The following is a 20,877-nucleotide window of genomic DNA, read 5'->3' as shown; positions in this document are numbered from 1 at the left end:
CTAGCGAGAGAGGAAACTGAAAACCAATCAACCATTATTAGATACAGTGAGAAAGAAGCAATTTTATTACAAAGCTTGTGGCAAAGGCAAGAAAGGTAAATCAATAAAAAAATAAATTGTTAATCAATCAATAGATAAATAAATAAAAAAGGCAGGAGTTGCTGAGAGCTTCAAGGTTTGGCAGGTCTTTGGCAGAGCCTCAGGTTTTTGAATGTGGTGCTGAATGTGCCAGTTGTAGGCTGAAGGAAACATACGGAGTTGTGCCAGTCACTGCGTGCAGAGTACAGTGCAGTGAAACAGCCTTAGAAAAAGGGGCGGCTTTGAAAGGCTCCCTCCCACCTCTGAGTGGGCTCTGCAAATCCCTCCATTGAAGTGGGCTTATTTCTTAACAGCACTGCTACCATTTCTTATGGATCCTTTGGAATCCTCTTTTCACATAAATATCTACAATGAAGTTTGCAGAAAATAAGAAAATGTTCCGTCATGAAATATACTGTGACTCATAATCAATAGCTAGTCAAGGGAGGGGGTGCTGTTGTCTGTACCTTGGCTTTTACAAGATCCCAATAAGCCAAAAGGCCATCGAAGACATACAGTAGGGTTAGTATATCAATTACAGTGGAGGTGGACTGAATCCCCTGCCATGATACAGCTGGAAGTGGAAATAGAAGACAGTCCCCTACATGGAAGCAAAGTCCTTTAGCCCTGTGCGTCCCCTTAGTCTCTTCTCATAAAACAAGCACTGCATGTTTTACGGTACAGGAGCACCAAATGCCTCAAAGACTTGCCCCGATATCAGGAAATAAATATAAGAGGATCCATCCCTAATTCTCTTGCGTGCCATCCTTGAAGAAAATTGGAAATGGGTAGTGAACGGCTCAATTTGTCTTGATGTAATTTAATGGCCTGTACCTGTTATGGGCTCAGTCTAATGCAGTAAAACACGATGAGCAACAACACTTCTGATTTAGGGAAAGAGGTTGCAACTGCCTGGCAGCTGCCTGAAAGCTTTTCAATTTACTGTGAAAGAAGTGCTAAAAAGATTCTTACATGTAAGCCCCGAGAAAAAATACTCTGACCCCTGACAAACTCCTCCATTTCCTCAAGGATGGCAGATACCGTATGTTCTGTTATGAGTGAAAAGAGTGTATCACTGCTGTTGGGTAAACACTTCACTGAAACTGGTGTTTATTTTCCCTTATATCAAATGAAAGTTACCAGGATCATTTAGGTGTCGAAAGTGACAAATTGTACACTCTCAAGACCTATGGTGTCAGAGTGAAAATAAGCTCTTTTGTTCCTTTCATAAAAATCTACTCTTTATATACATGTGGTTGTCTTTTAACAACAGCACTACGGAGCCAGAAACACAGCTTGGAATGTTTTTGCAACACCCTCAGAAGTGACAGTAATGGCCTCTCACAGAAAGTAGCTAAAGACTAGTAGCTAAAAAGGAAATAGCTTTGGTGCTGAGGTATACTGGGAAGATGTAATGTTCAATGTTTGAATATTGAAGAAAACTGCCCGCCCCAGTGTGTGTTGCATATGTGTGGAATAATAACCGTTGTAGAACATATGCTCTGTAATTACAAAGTTGCACCTGACTGAATTTATGGCAGACGTCCCTGTCAAAGCCTGTGCATGCTTTTGTAGAGAATGGGAGGAAGACAGTAGAATGGTGTGTTGGAGGGGAGGGAGGGGATGTTTTGGGAGGTGAAGGGGCCGGGGGACAATGAAGTCAACACAGGTTTGATTGTTGAGATGAAATACTGATCCAAATGGAAGTGGATGGTTCCAGATCCTTAACGGCTAAATTGCCATTTAAGTCTTTAATTGAGAAGTCATGCCTGATGGGGCAGTGAGCTTCATGTTTCGGTCGTCTGCCATCACTCATAGCATCAAGCTGCCTTAAGCGAGGCATTTAACCTACAATTGCACCAGTGGAGCGGCTCATTAGACAAAAGTAGAAGACAGCAGTTGTACTAGGGAGCTCACAGGTGTATGTGTGTGTGTGTGTGTTTAATTTATTGTGACAGTTTCTCTTATTATTTTCTTAACCTGCTCTTTTCCAGCAACACCTTGCATCATATTCATATAGTACCAAACATTCACACCTGGAAGCGGTCCATGGTTTTCTACCGCTAAGAAGCTGCACAGTTGCTGCATTTTCCTAGCTGGTCTGTGGACCGTACAACTCTATACCAACATGCCTGCTTCTCATCAGTGTAAATGTGTGAATGTCAAGCAGGACAGGCCTCTGAAAGAAAAACAAGAAGACAATGGCTGGTTGACTATCAAAATGGTCACTGGAGAAGACAAAGAGCCACAGCCAAATATAGGCAGGTAAATATGATTGCTGTTGCTATTCTGGTGGGTTTGGGTTACATTCTGGATACATTCTACCTCTGTGAGCTCACTCGCTATCGAAGCTGCAGTTGCTAGTGGCGCATGCAGGACATTCACTGATGGGATGGCAGAGTCCTCAAAGAAAAGAAACTATAAACCCCACTTCTCTTGGAGGATGATACATGCACATGGGTACATATATCAACATTTTAGTATGGCCAGGGTTGAAAAATAACAACTCTGTATTGTAGGGTCAGAAAGACAAATTCAGAACAATTGTCCAGTAAATGATTTGGATATAAGTAGCCTAACTGATCGTTACTGTATGCTTTGGCATGACTAAAAGACACAGCTGTCATCTCAGTTGTTTTACCACTATCAATCAGCACTTTTTGGGCACCACACACACACCATTAAACCTGTCCTGCACAGGGTAACTCCAGGGCATCCAGAACAGCACCGGGTCAAAGTCATTTTTCTCTCACTGGGTTGTGCAGAAAACAACTAAACGTATCTATTTCATATCATATGACTGGTGTTTCAGGATCAATAGCCCCACATCCACAAGGGAAAACCCCCTGGCTCCGGTCTAAAATCAAATTGTAAACAGCCCAGCCTGAAATAGCCTCGGTGTGACTAATTCCCTTTCTGTGCCGTAACTGCTGAGATCATAAGTAGCTTTTTTGTCTGGACAAGAAAATTAGATTCTTTATGCTCTTAGATACATAACCCCACACAGATCCGACAAAAAATCCCGGCTTGTCAATATTAATAGCTAATATGATCAAAGATGGCTCTGCATACGTTATAAACCATCTGGCAGATCCGCTGGCCAATTTACGAGCAATTTTTTACAGTTCTACTATTTCAGAGAAACAAAGGGGTGGGGGAGTGAGGTTTGGTGATTTCAGAGAAAGGTGGGGTCAATTAGCTGCATGGCAATCCACTTGTTAAAAGCCTGGATAATGCCCAGGCTGGATTGATTTACTGGCTGCACCCTCGTGACGGCTCCCATATCACAGCCTCAATGCCCACTGAAGTGTGCATTAGGAGTTAGAGTTGGCAGCAATATGGCTTTTATATTTAACAATCCAGATGGAATGGAAGAGCTTGAGAGGCGAGTTGACAGAGAGGAGCCTCCCATCACTTGTCAGTATTGTCAGGGGCAATGCCTTATCATCTTCAGTCTATTGGCTTCCATTCATGTCATTTATCATCCCCATCACCTTTTCTTTGTGACCCACATCAGAGGAGGAGATGAGGTCTGGCGAGGATATATGTATGTGAATATGTTTAAAATTGGCCCAGGATGGATTCCTCTGCTCCGGCAGACCCCTTTGTTTGGTGGCAGACGGAGGTGGCTTTGTGTATCAGCCAGCGGGGCCAGAGCTCTCTCCATCACGGCATGCCATTCAGGAGATAAGCATCAGTCGGCGGCCCACTCCACTGACACCACCACTTCCTCCCGAAGTCAGCAGATTACATTTTAGACGTTGACAGCTTGTTATCACTCTGGATAGCAGGAGGGCTTAATCTTTTGTTCTTTTCTGGAGGTGGTGGGGTGCTGAGGAGTTGCCAGCTCAGGCCACCGATTCCACTGACTTCCCTCCTTGTGCCCTGTGCAGTGACACAGGCGGTGAATAGGCCGCTCTTCTCCGCTGCTCTTTTCATCTTCTTTTAAGAGTGCCGGCACTTTGTAGAGGGATTACAGTGATGGGAGCCTCAGCAGTGCACAATGATATCCATTCTACATGTCTCCCTCACAGACAGGGGATGGGTTCAAGACTGATTCGATAATAGGTATGCTGGCTTCTAGCTCTGACTGGGACGGATCACACCTCCTGAGATGGGGTTTGTCCTCTCGGGAACAATCATATAAGCGCATATTTTGGAATCCCACTCTAAATGATATCCGTGACGATAGTAGGGGCGGAGATGGGATGGTTCGTTGTTCAGTATAGATAGCGGAAATACCATTCTTGTCGCCTTTGCTGAACTTACCACAGGAGGTACCATATCTCTGGGAAACTAACTGCACCAAGGAATAACATGTTGGTGTTTTATCAGCAGGTAACAGGTCCCAGGTGCCAAAGCTCATCGGAGAAAACTTCATTTCTTGGCTTGCCCTTTGACGTTGAAGTGGTGGCTGGTCTTCCAGCAAGCGGCTGCCTTTTATCCAAGCTTCCCTGATGTATATGGCAGATAATCTTTCTTGTAACAGTTCATACATGTGATTGTAGGAATATGAAAACTATTTGGCTATGCAGATATGATTAAATAAACAGTGATACAGATAAAGCCACAGTCTGGCATAGATACAGTTTTCTTTTTTGCCTTTCAAGGGATTAAAGGATTGTACAAAGTCTCCAATTAACTGTCAGTGGAATAGCTGTAGGTTATATCACAGCATATTTTAGCCTTGGTTGTCTGGTTATTATGTCTGTATTTACAATGTTTGTATTCACAAATATTAATTGATCTGACTAATACCTGAATAAAACACAATTTTTTGTTGTTGCTAATAATAAAAACCTGACTTGCATAATATTGTCTTGTTGAGCAGATGATAACTTAGGCAACCTTGAACATCGGTATTTCTCATCACTGCTTTGTTTTTCAAGCCATAAGATGTTTCCTTGGTGAGAGCGGTGGTTATATAACCTCCCTTTCTCCTCCCACTCTCTCTTTGTATGTCTCTTCCTGTCTGCGGTGTTCACAGCCTTTCTCAAGCCTACTGGAAGATGGCTACAAAACTCACACTTACATGCTTTTTTGGAGTGAAAGAACTCTCAACACTTTAGACAAGTCTTCCCGCCTTTCTGAAGTGTGTGCAATGGTGAAGACAAGCTTTCCAGCAGAAACTTTTACTTTGATAAGAACAGACTCATGCGGTGTCAGTGACATAAGAAAAATCATGCTGCTTATGCAACAAACCAGACTTGTCTCTTCAAATTAATTCTACAGGCAAGTTCCTCTCCATCTGACTGCCAGGAACTTGCGTACCGCTCTCCAGACTTCAGCTTATCTGCTGTTCTGAGCTTTGATTAGTTTTAAATAAAACTTTTTTCCAATCAAAAACAAGAATTCACTGAGAACAAACTGGTGTACGTACTGTGAATGTCCTTTGTCCTCTTTGAAACTGACTTCGTTGCTGGTAGGTTGGTTGCAGCTACCAGGGGTGGGGGAAAGGCTCCTCCCTGGTGCCCCTATGTTTCAAAAAGCATCATTAGAGTGCCAAAAACGAGAGGAATTGTCCCACTGTCTGCCCTTCACGTGGGAAAAAAGACCAAATACCCTCTAGGTGCCCCTTCATGCAACAAATAAATAATACTAATAAATTATGATAAATGAGGTGCTCCTCCAATGGAGAAGTGCCCCTCCAGTGGATAAAATGTGCTGCAGAGGGGGCACACCAGTGGCTCACCGGTAAAGAGCGCGTACCATGTACGAGGGCTTAGTCCCAATCGCAGCGACCGGGGTTTGAATCCGACCTCAGGTCCTTTGGTGCATGTCATCCCCTCTCTCCCCCGCCTTTTCTGTCTGTGTCCACTGTGACTGTCAAATAAAGCAGAAATGCTGAAAAAAATAATCTTAAAATGTGCTGCAGTGCTGTAAAGGCTGCCCCTACATTGGTGAGAATGTGGGAAGTTTCTTAATAGATGAGGCTCCAGTGGAGAAAATGTGATGTGCTGCTAAAGGACAGGTATCCTTACAATGGGATAAAGGTGAGGTTCCCCAGGTGCCTTTCTGATGAAGAAAACTCAGAAGATGCCCTCTGAGATGCCCTTCCAAGTGAGAAAACACCATTAAGTGTCCTTGCAATACAGAGTAAAAAATAAAAGTGGGAAAAAAAACAGATGCAGCGCTCTACAGTCTCCCACTCCAGGTGTCATGCAGGGCCGGCTTTACAAAGTGAGGCTGTGACAGCAGGCCAGGGCTGCCACCAAATATGCTGCAAAGTGTTTGCTCTATGTTTTTGCAAAAGGTCGATAAGTTAGGCTCAGATCTTGTTAGCATTTTGATGTAATCTGCACTGTCCCAGTTGTTTTATTTTTCAAAGCAGCCTCAAGGTTGGTTGTTAAAACTTCCATCCAGTCCACCTGTACAGGTGTTCAGTTTCAGCCACAGCCCCTCTCCAGTGTTCAGGTGTCAGAGGGGCTGACATAGTCTGAGCTGTAACCCTGCATCCTGCTGCAGTGTGGGAACACAACACACTGTCCTCAAGTTGGAAACTTGTAACATTTATAAATTACCAGAGACAAACGTATGTACACTGCAAGAGCTTGTACAGATAGGTCTATCACATTTTTAGCCTAGCTGCTGAGCTAAGAAGCTAGCTAAGTTAATGGGTACCTTACTTAGCTGATTCTATGTTAACCTCAATTTAGAAATCAAGTAAAAATGTCAAGAAATGTCAAATCCCTCCCTATGGGAATTATTTTCGAGTAATTTACACAAAAGCCTATAGGACTTTACAGTTTGGTGTGAATTGCTTTTTCACTTAATTTAAGAGTGGGTTTGAGCTCCCCTGTGGTTACAGAATGCCAAGAAGAGAGAGAAAACTAAAACAGATTCAAACAGAAAAAACGTGGCCAGAGGCAGCTTGTCTTTGACAGGACGGGTCCAAAGCTGCAGCAGTAAGGCTGGAGATAAAGATAAAGGGATGTATGGCTGGAAGTCCTCTCACTGCTAGCTATGTATTGGCTTGTCTTGCAGAGCCTTAGTTTAGATTATCACTGGGAGTCTGGTGCATATGTATCAGAAACACAGTCAAAAACACTCATTTACAGGCATTGCCTAGGTTTTATATTTGGATTTTATAACGGCAGTTTGTGTGATGTTGAGGTGGGTTTATTCAATTCAATGCAAGAGGGCTGCTGGTAGTGCTATGTTCTTTTGTCATACAGTTATAACACAATATTATATACAGTTGACCCGATTTCCCCTCAGGGATCAATAAAGTATTTCTGATTCTGATACAATTATATTCAATTATTATAATACAAATACTGTTATTTGTTCCGGACAAAGACTATTTCATTATACATGATGGAAATAAACCTTTTTTCCTACAGCTGGTTGGATACAGAGCAGAGATGTCAGTTTTGGCTCTGTACTGGACAGTCATGTTGCTGCTTATTAAGTGGCTTTTGATAACCAATCCAGTCCTGATTAATTGGCACTCCCATGGCGCAGCGTCTTGTTCTCAGACATGGCTGAAGATTTAGTGTTCGACAGATAGTGGAATGACTTGGGACACTGACAGCCAGGACAATGTCACAGCGAGCAGGAAGCCTGGTGCTGACTTTAATCAGTGTCGGCAAGGCTCTGCTCAGCTGAGGCAGTCCTGTTCGTATTAATTACAAAAGAACATGGTTACAATACATGCATTGTTCAGATGAGGCGTCCTGCCAAATATGCCTAGGTATAGTTGGCAGGTAGGTAAGATTAAGTGTGAAAAGGAGTTTGAGGCAGTTCTAACTTGTGGTCTATGACACTGGTTTACATCAAAGGCCTTGATATTTGAAGACAAGTTGACAATATAGAACAACACTGACAAAAGAAATTCATGCATTCAGAGGCTGTGTCTGTGTGTGCATCGGTGCCCACAGCAGCTTGGCTGAGCCAGCATTAGCATTGTGGAGAAAACTACAACCGTTTCAGTCTGTACGGTCTGTAACCCTACTTTTACATACTGTTTGTTAAGCAGCAGCATAGTTTTTTCTATTCTACATTTCTCTTGCATTGCCTCATGCTGCGAATCGGCAGATTTGCAACATATATAGATCTTGTCAGAGACGTGAACATCTTGTACGTCAGGTCAAGGACATGAAGATATATTGTGCCTTAGTGGTATTTTTCCACTGTTCTTTCAACCCTTCCTCAGCCTGATTTTGAACGGGTGTGATCCAGTTCTCCAGCTTCTTTCTTTCTCTATTTTCAGACAACTGCTCTGATCACATGCTGTGTACTTCTGCTTCATTAAAAGAGAACACTGAAATTATTGATGGTAAGGTAGTCTTTATTTTCAGCTTTATTAATCAGCATGGAGTATAACAAGACTCCACAGAAGAAAGCAAAATTGTTGACTTTATTGGTAATTTGGAGAGGTACCTCTATTCAGTCTACACTCAAAGGCACATACTATAATCAAAATGTGTTCAAAACAAGTCAGAGAAACATTATTACAAAAAGATTACACAAATTACACTCTTTTTGACACTGGTGTTAATTAGTACTTGAATTTGATATCCTAGGTTGGATATGTGCAGTTGTCCAATAATACAAATATATGCAGCATTTTGGAATTAAGTATGACAGCCTGTGGTGTGAGCATAGCATTTGTTTGTGATTACATCCATGATTATCTAGGTTCATCTGAAACTTTACTCATAAAGAGAAGCCTTTTTGTGTTCACAGCCACAGACAGTGTACACTTTGGCTGCAGAGCTTGCTTTGACGTAGCATGGGACAGACTGGTGGCAGTGAAAGGCATGGTGTGTGATTATAGTCTTCAAAGACATTTTCAAAAAGCAGCCTCCCTGTAGGTTCCACCTGGTGCTCTACCGGCATTCTGCTTTATTTCCTCTGGAGTTTTTAACACTGCCCAGCGTGGCATTATGGAAAAGGGCAGCTTGACAACCCCACCACCACCAGCATGGCCCAGCCTTGCTCCCCGCCTCAGTAGGGGTCTTAACCCTGTCTGCTTGTCAGGCCCTCAAAAGATGCATCTTTAGCTCTGTGCTGAGTATAAAAGCAAGATTAGAGCATCTGCTTTTTTGTTTCAGTCATCCCCGGTAAATCTAGCCACCTCGTTCTCTTCCTCTTATCCCTCATCCCTCCACTAATGCTATATGGTTGCATTCTGAGTTGTATTTTATATATTTCATGGCTTTCTGGATAGCACCAGATCAGCATTTTGAAGTTTTCAGGTCCAAGAATGAGGAATAATTCAGGGGAGAAATACTCACAAGAGTATCAACTCTGCACTAAAGTGATTTGTGGCTGCAACCCATTCCCTTTGGATTCTCTGAATTTCTCATACACAGAGTAGTCTTTCTCTTCAAATACAAAAAAGAAATAGGGAGAGAAAAAAAAAAAAACATAAACCAGGTCCTAGCGCATTTATTTCCTCAAACACTAGTTGGAATCCAAAGCAAATGCTTTGAATTTTTCCTTTCACAGTTTACATAAAAACTGTGTTTATTGTTAAATTACTCATTCAAGCACTAATTATTTATGAAATGTATTCACTTCAATTTATACAGTTACCTTTTTTTTTTTTTTTTTGATGCTGATATTTGCTGGAACACAAAGGTGAAGGGAAATAAAATCTGCATGTATAGATTGGTATATAGCAGCCATTGGTGGGCAGGATCAGATGGCAGGGAAAACAGATTATGTTGCTAGGGCTCCTGGCATAATCCCAGGCATTACTGTTAATGGAAAATCACATAACCTTGCCATTGCCACCAAGTGGCTCCATTTTAAATATAATTGATATAGTCATGTTCTGGAAGAAGCTGGGAGGAGAGTGTTGCAGGCACCTGGTACCCATACAGGAAAATGGTCTGTTTTCTATTTTTTTTTTTCTCACAAAATTTCCCAGATGGCCCTCAGAAAGGTCTCCTTTGCTCCCTGAGGTGAAGAGTGGGAAGGCAGATCTGAGTGTCGAACAGTAGTTGCCATAATAGTTGCTGGGATACCCGTCCATGTGATTCGAACACTAAGCAGGATGGCAAAGCTCAGCTTGCACTGTTTCAGCATTCCAATCAAGGTATGTTGTCATTCTGATGCCCAAGAGACAGGCTCTGCCTTGTTTTCGGAGAGCGTACTGCACTTAAGGTTGTGTAAAATCACTGTGATGGAGCTGGCTTTGCCAAGTATTGCTTTCCAATGATCTCCCTGCTCTGGGAGGAATGGAGAGGATAGTGCCAGCGCAACACAAACAGGCTTTGTTAAAGGAGCTTTGTGGGCCCAGACAGAAAGATGGAAAAGCAGGGTAAAATAACATTCCTTTTTTTCCACAAACATCCAGTAGTGGATTTGCATAGATATATTGCACAGTTCCACTGCTCTGGGGGTCATTGGGACAATTTAATTACATTAAGAGACAGCTAAATTAGACTTTGCAAACGGACAGGGCTTAAAGGATTAGTGGACCTCTGACGGGGAGATCAAATTCTACCTTCCGGCATGAAACAATACGCCCAGTTCCTGGCAGCCTCTGTTTGGACAGAGGTAAAGGGATGGAGGGGAGAGTGGTGTCAGCCAGATGATAAATGGCAGGGGATCAAAGTATTGCAGTTGTGTTTATTTATTGTTTTTTTTTTTTTTTTTTTTTTTTGGGGGGGGGGGGGGGGGGGGGGTATTCTACTTTTTTATTTACTGTATTTAAAACAGTCTTCAGACTGTCTGCAATGTAAAAAAAAGTACTTTATCATATTTCTATGCTATGGTACCTGATAATAAATTTGAATGTGATCACAGCTGGACCAGTAGGACTCTAATCACAGGCATCTAATCATATTGCTTGACATGATTATTTCACCTCATCTGCTTCTATGTATTTTCCATTCTCCCCTTTTTGTTAATCTCTCCTGCATGTGCCATGCTTTCTCTGCATTTCTCCCACATCTCATACCAGTCCATATGAACGCCTGACAAAACATTGGTTCAGTGTATTATTGGACACTATACCTCCTGTGCAGCTGACATACTCTATGGTGTGCTGCCTGAATCCACATAGTGACTGAATGAATTTCTGTTTGTATAATCATATGTAGAGTCCACTGCCAGTCATATCTTCTGCTTCAGCTCGTGCTGTATGTGAGGTCTTGTTGATACAGGATAGTTGATACAGTATGTTTCTGAGACTAATTTCTGAGCTCATAACACACTTGGAAAACAGAATGATACTGATTTTTGCTGTTATCATTATTATTATTATTATTATTATTATTACTGTTATTGTTATTATTATCATTCTTAGTCGTAGTAGTAGTAGTAATAGTAGTTTAAGTATTAGTATTAAGTGTCTGGGCTGTTGTGTAGTATTAATGTATTAAATGTATTACAACATGCAGAGGAAAAGTCAGTGCAGCTTCACAATACTGTATTGTGAAATAAGCCTGCCATTTTGAGACCTCTTCCTTTTCCTCTGCTTGTAGCTCCTCACAGGTAGACGTCAAGTATGTCAGGTATGAATGCCTCTGACACATTATTGACATCTTCCCTGGAGGAGGAAAGCTTTTCAATATCTCCACACATCAGAGATGCCAGCTAGTGAATAGTTAAGATACAAGGTGTCAAAGTCCTCAGAGATTTTTTTTTTTTTTGAGGAAATAATGGCGTTTAAGATCATAATGCAATAAATTTATGCAGATTCAGAGGAAAAAGCCCTGTACTTGATATGAGATGTTTTGACAATGAGGAATTTGAATTGTTGGAAATCTGAACTGTGCATTTATAATAACTGCATTCTCCCCCGGTTCTGCAGGGCAGGACTGTTTTCTCTCTTATTTCAACACAGCACACACAGTCTAAGGTCCATGCTGTGAAAACAGTTAAAACACCCATAGAAACCCTAGATAATTTGCAAGACTAATTACAGTTTTATTTTTGTGATGAAAAGTACAAAATTACATAGATTATTTTTTTTGTCTAAATGATGCACAGGAATAACAGAGGGCCATGGAGCTGTTTAAAGTCTATAATTTTGCAAAGCTAATTGTACTGTAACTCACAGGGCTTTATTTTTGTGAATTTTGTCAGTGGTACACAATATGATACGCAGTGAAAGGTGCATGCCACAGGTGCACTAATTGGAAATTTTATGGCAAAAGGAGTTTGTTAGAGCTCCAGTGCAATGCAATTACTGTAACATTTCTGAGGAGAATCAAAAAACAAATCAGTGGTATTAAGTGAAGACAGTTTGGCCATGGAAAGAGCCATCCACCAGCCAGACCTTGACATCTACAGAGGATGTGGACTCATGGTGACTTCATGGTGATTCATGGTGTTTCATGGTGATTTGTGGTGCTTCATGGTAATTTGTGGTGCTTCATGGTGTTTCATGGTGCATACAGACAGTTCTTTGTTGTCCATAGCCACACATGTTTACAGTTAGCATGAAAAATGTCCCGTTTTATTTTCCAAATTTGCCAATAAAAGCGTAGATAAGCCTCTGAATAGGATCTGTCCATGCTCACTTGGCTTAGTAAAGTGACAAAAATATCACAAACCATGACTTGCGCTTTTCACATGGTCAGTCATGTCGGCAATATGAGATCAAATCCCCATATTGACACCAGAACTACACTGAGCTGCTTGATCAGACATTCCCCATACTGTACCTCTTCTCTTTTTGTCACAGTCATGTTCAAGCTGATTCACTCTTCAATCACAGAAAAAAAAACAAAAAAAAAAAAAAACATAAAAATAAATACTTTGTTAGGTAGGTTTCCTTTCACTGTGTGCTTACTCACTAGCTAAATACAAAACAAATACATTATTATTAAATTGTTACAGTAGGGCAGTGTTTTGTTATCAAATCAGCACAGGCTAATATGCTTAACAAACACATGCAGAGAGATATTTAGAGAAATATATTCTTAACCAACAGCAATATTTCAATTAAGCATATTATGATAGCTAATGCACAGAGCAAATGCACTGAATTATTAACTGATGATAGACTACAAAATGTGAGGCATTAAAATGACCAACATGTCAAAGCTAGCAAACATCTCATCAATAAATCAATTAAGTTTGTCGTGCCTGCTTTATGCATCAGTGGTTTCATATAATAAAATGAACTCCTTGTGGTCTGTCAGACCCTTGGAGGTAACTGCTGTGATTTTATTTATTTATTTATTTATTTTTTGGTTTACAACTCAGAGGGCACTACAATTAGGCCTGTGTATTCAGAAAATGTGTCTTTGTGTCATCTTTTTCATCTTTCCTGATCAGTCATCTGCTTAGTTGGTATCATGGTATAATTTCATGCTTTAGACTTAGATTTTATTTGGAGCCTTGCTGCAAAACAGGGCTCACATTTGAGTCCTTCTGCCTATAGCCTCAAAAGATAACTTATTATAAGCCTAGTTTTAGTAGTCGAATCTCTCTAATGCTGAATCTATTTTGAGATTTTAACATCATTTATAAGTAGGGCTACACAAGGCTACATTACTAAGTTACTGTTCCTAAATTTTTAAAACGTTAAATTTTTTTCATATTTCATATCCATTTTGGTGATGTCATAACTGCTGCTTAGAAAGAAACCCTTATTGAATGCACTGTAAACTTCATAAAATCATACAATCAAACTTCAATATTTGTTTTTAAAATACGATAGTTGAATTCTTGTTTTGGTTTCTTATACACAAAAAATAAAACAAACAAACAAACAAATAAATTAGGTTGTTTACTTGCTCCTGTTTACTTCTACTGAAGTAGAAAATCAAACTATTAAATGACACATGCACTGTGAAGATTTCAGTGGTTGTGTAAACTGCTTTGAAAGAGTGAAGAATAGTTCAGAACTGTGTCAAATTGCAAAACTGTCAGAATATGAGGTTTGATTCCCACTGAGGGAATGCTAAAGTGGATTCATTCATGTTACTGCAGGTACTTGATAAAAGCACTCAACAAATAGCCTGTTATTGTTAACACTTAAACACAGATCCAGGCCCTCACCAACTCCTAAGCACCCCCACTCCCACCCCCCCACACACACACTCCTGTCATAATTGCACCATGGCAACAATTTCACTCCTTCTTCAAGATTGCTCAGCGGTGGGGTTTGAGTTGAGGGATGCATCTCTTAGTGAGGTGACACACAGCCAGACCCTCCACTCACTGCAGGAGTTGGTCCATTGCTGTTCGCATCAGAGAATGCTCAGGGGTGTAAATTTGTGCAGGCAATTTATCTGAACTGCTAGCTCTTAAGGTGTCTCAATCCCCTGAGGGACGGGTTGCCGTTTCTGAAATTGTCCTTAAACAATTACTCAGTACAGATCAAGGGGGAGTGTTGCCAGTTTAACCGCAGTTTTCTGAGCTGCCATTGTGCATGTCATCTAAACCATGGGATACAAAGCTATCCAGTGCACTGCAAGCCAAATAAAGAGGAGCAGAAGGAGAGGGAGGCAGATAAAAGCTGACACCCAATGTATTAAAACTCAACACTATTAGATATGAGCTTCTGTTAGAGTGAAGCACCATGGCTTAAGGCAAAGATACTGTGCTTTAGCGTGGGGTTTGGGAGGACTGTGTAGCAACTGTGTTTTGTGCACAGCAGTCTCTCGCATGCATCACTTAGAAAACTAGCATTGCTACTTTTCAGTATTTAAATAAAGAGATACAGAGAGCCAGATAAAAGAATGTGCCTATGTTGCAGAAATTGTGTCGTACAAACATATGTATGTCCCTTGAAAATTGCTACTAATTGAAGGAGTGAAATCTTCGATGAAATGCCACTCTGGTTACTGTTCACAGCCTAGATAGTGCCCTTATGAAATAAGCATGCAGATATTGTCACATTCTTGACAGTGAGGACTGAGGTGCCAATTAACACTGCACTGTACAGTATATACAAAATAATTTACAACTGTATTTAGGAGCTTGTGTTTATGCACACGAGTGTCTGTGCAAATGGGTGTATACAGCAGTGGGCTCAGCATAATCCTAGGCCCCATTCAAATCAGAGGTAAACGCAGCTGTCACTCATCATTTTAGTGCTTATTCTGGTCAAGTTCACACTCGGTACAATTTTGAACAAGAGCAACGAGTAGTACTAGTAGGACACCAAGTAGACTTTACAAAATGGGAATGACTAATAAAAAATGATGCTGGAGGTTTAAGAGCGAGCTGGGTACATATTTGCACATGATCCGGAAGTGTTCCATGGTTCAACCATTCTGGTATAAAATCTTGGAGATATTGGGAATTGGTTGGGTTCTACTCTACCTATACACCCACAATTTTGCATTCTTGGTGACAAAACTATGGTATCTGACAAGACAAATAACAAATTCAATATTTTACACAGCTGCAAGACCTATACTGCAACCCTGGATAAACTGTAAGTGTCCCACTGCAAAGGAATGGCTTGATGAAATCATTAAGATTTCATCATATGAGTACATGTTGGGAAGGAAAGGTCACATCATGGGCTCAATTTTGGTTGCATGTTAACCTGAATTTACAACAGCATGTGACTACGTTAATTAATTAATGACTACATTTTCCATGGTTCCACTTTTCATGGTTAAATTTTATGTCACCAAAAGTTGTAATCACAGCCACCACCGCACATCCCTCAGTATGTAAAGCTCATCTGTAGGCTACTTCTCCCATGTGACCAACATCTCTACAAAGCTGCATTGATGTTACATGAATCTGTTCAAAAGTTACATGCATTTTTATGTGAAACCATGCCCACTGCCATGCCCCACTGTGTCCAATCAGTGTCAAAAGCTAATCAGTTCTTCTTTGGCCTGTGATCAACCTTTCCACCAAGTTTCATACATTTCCACTGGTGAAAGTAAAAATAGATGTTGAAGGGATTGTCAAGCATGTCAGCGAGTGATGTTCCTTATATTTGAATTTACTGGTACTTTCTGAGTGCATGTGTTTTTGGAGCCTCTACATGTGTTTTGTTTGACTGTGTTAAAGAGATAATCAATGGCTGTGCTGAAAAGTAGTAGCTGAAAAGTTTTTGAAAGTTTTTGCCCCATCAACCCCCACATAGGTTTCTCCTTTGCAATGTCTGCCCGAGTAACCGCCTGTCAAAATGGCCAAGACCCACACTCCATCAGTGGCAAGGGCAGAAAATCCCTTTTGACCGGTGTTTAAAGTAAGTGGCCCGACATTTTCCAGTAACACAGGATAAGTGCACAAAAACACAAAAAATCCCACAAAAATTTATTACAAAAATCAAGCCTGTTAAATGTCAAGTGCGATAAAACCACTTTCAAGGGCAAATACAACATGTTTGCCAAGCAGAAAGGGACGAGCCTAACATAAGACAAGTGCCATAAAAAAAAGAAGAAAAATAAATTAAGTACATGCACTGTCATCATTGACACTGACCTGCTGTGCTTTATTTTTTTGGACATTGGCTCAATTACTTTAATCTTATATAACCTTTAATCAGTTACTGCATTCACCATTCATGGTGCCATGGTGCCAAGCCAGGTGGTTACACAAGCGTATATTGTAAAGGAGATTATCAATGTGGAGTAATCCATAAATGTTCAAATTTGTACAAAATTAAGATGTGGTGCACTTATCTTTTAAACACTAAGCCATAGCCATGCAGAAGTGATATTTACACTGCACCCAAATGAAAGAAATTATGCCAATATTACTGCTTTGCAAATTTATTGAACCCATGTGTCTCCACCGTAACTTGGTGTATTCTTGCTTGGGTGGGCATTATAGTCTCTGCATTACGTTAATGGTTGGGATCATGCATTATGTTATCTATTTGTGTGTACATGCCTGTTCAAGTCATGACACCACGTCTCAGTGTCACATCTGTGAGAGCATCTGAGAATCAATAGAATATTAGAGGGCTGGAAAAAAATCCACTGTGTAAGTGGCTCTTACTGCTAAAGAGCCTCACGCTGCTCTATACTGATAATAACTGTCAGTGCCAATGACACATGCCAGAGCCACCTTGCAGTGGATTGTGGCCTCCCTGGCTCTGCTGCTGAGGGTTTTGGCCCCAGAGAGTCTGCCAGAACGATGTTCACCACCAGTGTCCTCTTTAAGCAGCAAAAGCACATCGGTTAATTTCAGGAGCATTTACACCTGTACTTTGTTTTATTTGACAAGGTGAGAACAATGTCATTTAAACGCTTGTGGCACCAAATAACCACAGTGAAGTGCCTGGAAATGTATGTTTCACCCCTCTTCCAAGAGAACAGGCTTGTTATCAATGAAGACCAGCCAGTTACAGGAACCTAAAATGTTCAGTTTTATGGGTATAAAGAGACAGATGGTGACATCTGATAGATAGCAGTTACTCATGCTTGGAAAGCCTGGTGTAAAAATGATGCAAGAGCCAACATGGAGTCAAGATGAGGTGAAATGCCACCCAATGAACAAGAGCACAGACGAGTCCATGATGTTTAACTGAAGTTATAGGAACTGGAACTGCATTTACATGAACCTAATCACATCAAAAATAAAGCAACGCAGCAACATAACATTTTCCACTATATTATGGGCCTGGTAAAGTTAATTGTAGGTGTGATTGCACCCTTACACCTTGTTCAGGTATAACACGTTTGGTCAATTTTTGCATGTCAAGTCGCTCCTGCTGTTCACATATGATCATTATTGTCATGGCAGGCAGAACCAGCATCAGCAAATGACCTAGATAGCATCTGCGCAAGCTAGCAAGAGACTTGAGAACCACTCTCAAGAAATCAGCAACACAACAAAACATACCTGGAAGATTCATCACAGAGTGAATATACTGGCTTATCTTTAAAATACCAACATGAATGTGCATGTCACAGCCTCAGTCTCACCACCAGTCTTGATGAGTAACTTCTGCCTCTTGGTGTGACATGTAGTCAAAATCAGTTGAAGGCTGTAAAATTTCTGATATAGGTAAGAGATTTGCGTGTACTGAGTTTTGTGAGGAACAGTTTTGAACGTACTCAAAGTCATATAACAGTTCTCTCTCAATTGTCATGCTGAGAGCCAAGGCCAAAGCAGGAAAAAAGCAGGACTGTTTGACAGCTACAGCTGCTAGTCACCATGAAAGCTAACCATGGCTTATATATGGCAAGTAGCCTATGCTTAGTTCCATGGCAAAAATTAAGATATCATTCAGGATGATTATTGTTAATGTTATTATTACTGCTTCAACACACAGCTCTTATCACACCTCAACTTGAGGAGGACTTTTGTAATCAACATTACATCATACTTGGTATATGCCATTGGATTGGTAAGTTTTTGACATTTATCCATAGAAGAGGAACATATCCTTTTGCTATGTGTATAAACTATAAATGCTACTGCTGTCAGGTTAGGACTTTATATTTTGGAAAAAGGCATCGTCACAGGAATGTAAAATACAACCTTATCATGAATTTCAAATAGAATTCAAGGGTCCCAAGCATCATTAAACTTGTTCAACTTTTAATGAACATGTAAAACTTAAGACCAAATAGAATGAAAATCACAAAAATCTTTGAACTTAACTCACAGCAGGAGATTGTCTCCACCACAGCAGCAAAGTGTAGCTGCAATCTTCATTTAGGTGAGAAGCTTTGTAGGTGCCAAGGAGGCTGATCAGTGAGGGGCTGATCTCTTGTTTCTGGGATGTTAAGCAGCTTAGCTTTACAAGCTTAGGACACAAGTCCATCACCGGGACTCAAACTCCAATCTCTTTAAAACTGTGTGCCAAGTAGAAGGACATCTGGTTGTATAGTTGGAAGGCATGACTCATCTGGCTTCCTTGAGTCTGGGTATACGTGTGTGTGTGTGCAAATACATTCATTTGTGTTCTTGCTTGTCAGCTTGTGTTTGTGAATCTGTGTGCTTGTGTGTATGCAGACCTAGGTGTGCATGTGCCTGCCTTACAATGTCTGCATGTGTTAGAGCACCTGTACTGCATGTATGCACATGTGTTTATGTCTGTGTGCATGGATGTGCTTGTGTGTTTGCAGGCTTATTTGTGGGGGGTTTATTTTGCTATACTTGTGAGGACCAACTATTGAGAACCCACTGTTCTTGTGAGGACATTTGGGCTTATGAGGACATTTTGGGTGGCCCTCACCAAGGAGAAAATGCTAATTCTGGTTTAAGATTAGGGTTAGGTGTTAGAGTTAGGATTAGATTAAGGTTGGTATAAGCTGGTTGTGGCTAAGAGAGGCTGTAAAGAATGAATGTAAGTCAATACAACATGTGTGTTTGTGTGTGAGTGTGTGTGTGTGTGTGTGTGTGTGTGTGTGTGTGTGTGTGTGTGTGTGTGTGTGTGTGTGTGTGTGTATCCATTAGAGTTAGACCAATATGGTGTTTTCCAAAGGGTCGATGTTGAGCTTTTGTCAAATATCAGATATTTTCCTGTGAGTGTCATTCACTAGCAATATGATGGAGGCTGCACCCTGATCACAGCTGCCTAAATCAGACTGTACAACCAGCATTTTCTTTTACAAATTTTCTCAAGTGATTTGACACATTTCTCCAAAATAAGATTTTTATTCCCAGAACAGTTGACACTTTTATTAAATCAAAATGAATTGATAATAATAACACAGGTGAAATGAAGTCAAGTGAAATAACTTTTGTTTACCTTTCCAATCATATCTTTAAAGAAACCAAATACTGACATCAAGACTATACATATAATCTATTTATTGATAATATATTCAACAATACATACACATAAATACTAAAACCAATATCAGAAATTTCAATTATCTACTTTTATGACCACAATTTGTTGAATATATTTTTACATTTTAATCATAATTTGCTTCAAATGGGCTTCCTTTCAGGGTGTTCCTGCTAGAGCTACTAGTCTTAAAGATCATGAGCTCTAACTTTAAAGTCTTAGTGTCTGGTTTAAATGCTGGGCCAGAGGCTTCTCCATCCTCACAAGAATAAAGTTCAGAGGGAAACACCACTTACAATTTTGGGACATTAAAATGGCTAAATTTATAATTATTGAATAATAGTGCAAATCTGTACCATATGTGCTATTTGCCATTTCAATACAAAAAAGCCTTTGAAAACCCATATTTGTCTATAGTATGTTGTCTCAGGACAAGTGGGGCACTCACCTGGGCCCTGTTGCTGGACCATCTCAGACAGGTCCTGCAGGTGGATGAAGAGAACCAGGCCTCCAGCGGCGAACAGCAGGAGGAACCAGAAGGAACAGGGCAGCATCCTCCTCCGCCCACGCAGGGAGTCCACAACCTTCTTCCACTCCATCCACAGCATGACGCAGCACAGTCAGACACTAATTTAAGAACTTCTGCAGAAAATCAAAGAGAGGGAGAGAAAGGGAGAGGTGAGGAGAGGAGAGGAGAGAAAGAGGGGGAGAAAGTGAAAGAGAAAGACAGGAAGAGAGCGCAGACCTTAAACATCACAGCAGGAAGAGACTCGTGTTCACACCAAGTTTGTTTGGGGCAGTTTAGTCAAACTCTGGTAGATACTAGGGCTGCACAATTAATCGATTTTTAATCGTGATCACGATTTTGGCTGCCATGATTAAATTAGCCTGATCGTAGGCGATATTTACATTTAAAATGCGGGCTCTGCTGCATATCTAATCAAGCACTTTCTCAGCCAGTAGTCAGCCAACCACCAAGGGTCGAACGCATGGCGAAGGCTTCAATAAGCCTCAAGTTACTCGGTGGACTGATGAGAGCGAGTCATGTCAGTGGGTGACCCAGTCAGGTCTGCCGGATCTGACAGGTGCGCGGCGCACACAGTCTGCCATATATACCTTTCATCATAAATCAACTTTTGTTTATACGCGGTTGCAGCAGCACAATGGACAGCGAC

The 20,877-nt window shown here is 40.8% G+C and overlaps 1 protein-coding gene across 1 annotated transcript in view; it reads right to left on the bottom strand.

The window, feature by feature from the left end:
* Positions 1-20,310, bottom strand: part of chst8 (carbohydrate (N-acetylgalactosamine 4-0) sulfotransferase 8) — a 154,362-nt gene extending 134,052 nt beyond the window's left edge. The window contains exon 1 of the mRNA XM_030046479.1: positions 20,151-20,310. Within this exon, the coding sequence (XP_029902339.1) occupies positions 20,151-20,310 (160 nt within the window). The remainder of the gene's footprint in view (positions 1-20,150) is intronic.
* Between the last annotated feature and the right edge of the window lie 567 nt (positions 20,311-20,877).

Source organism: Myripristis murdjan, chromosome 3, assembly GCF_902150065.1.
Source record: "Myripristis murdjan chromosome 3, fMyrMur1.1, whole genome shotgun sequence".
Classification (NCBI taxonomy): domain Eukaryota; kingdom Metazoa; phylum Chordata; class Actinopteri; order Holocentriformes; family Holocentridae; genus Myripristis; species Myripristis murdjan.
Note: the sequence above shows the minus strand (reverse complement) of the source record. Positions and strands in the feature narration are given on the sequence as shown.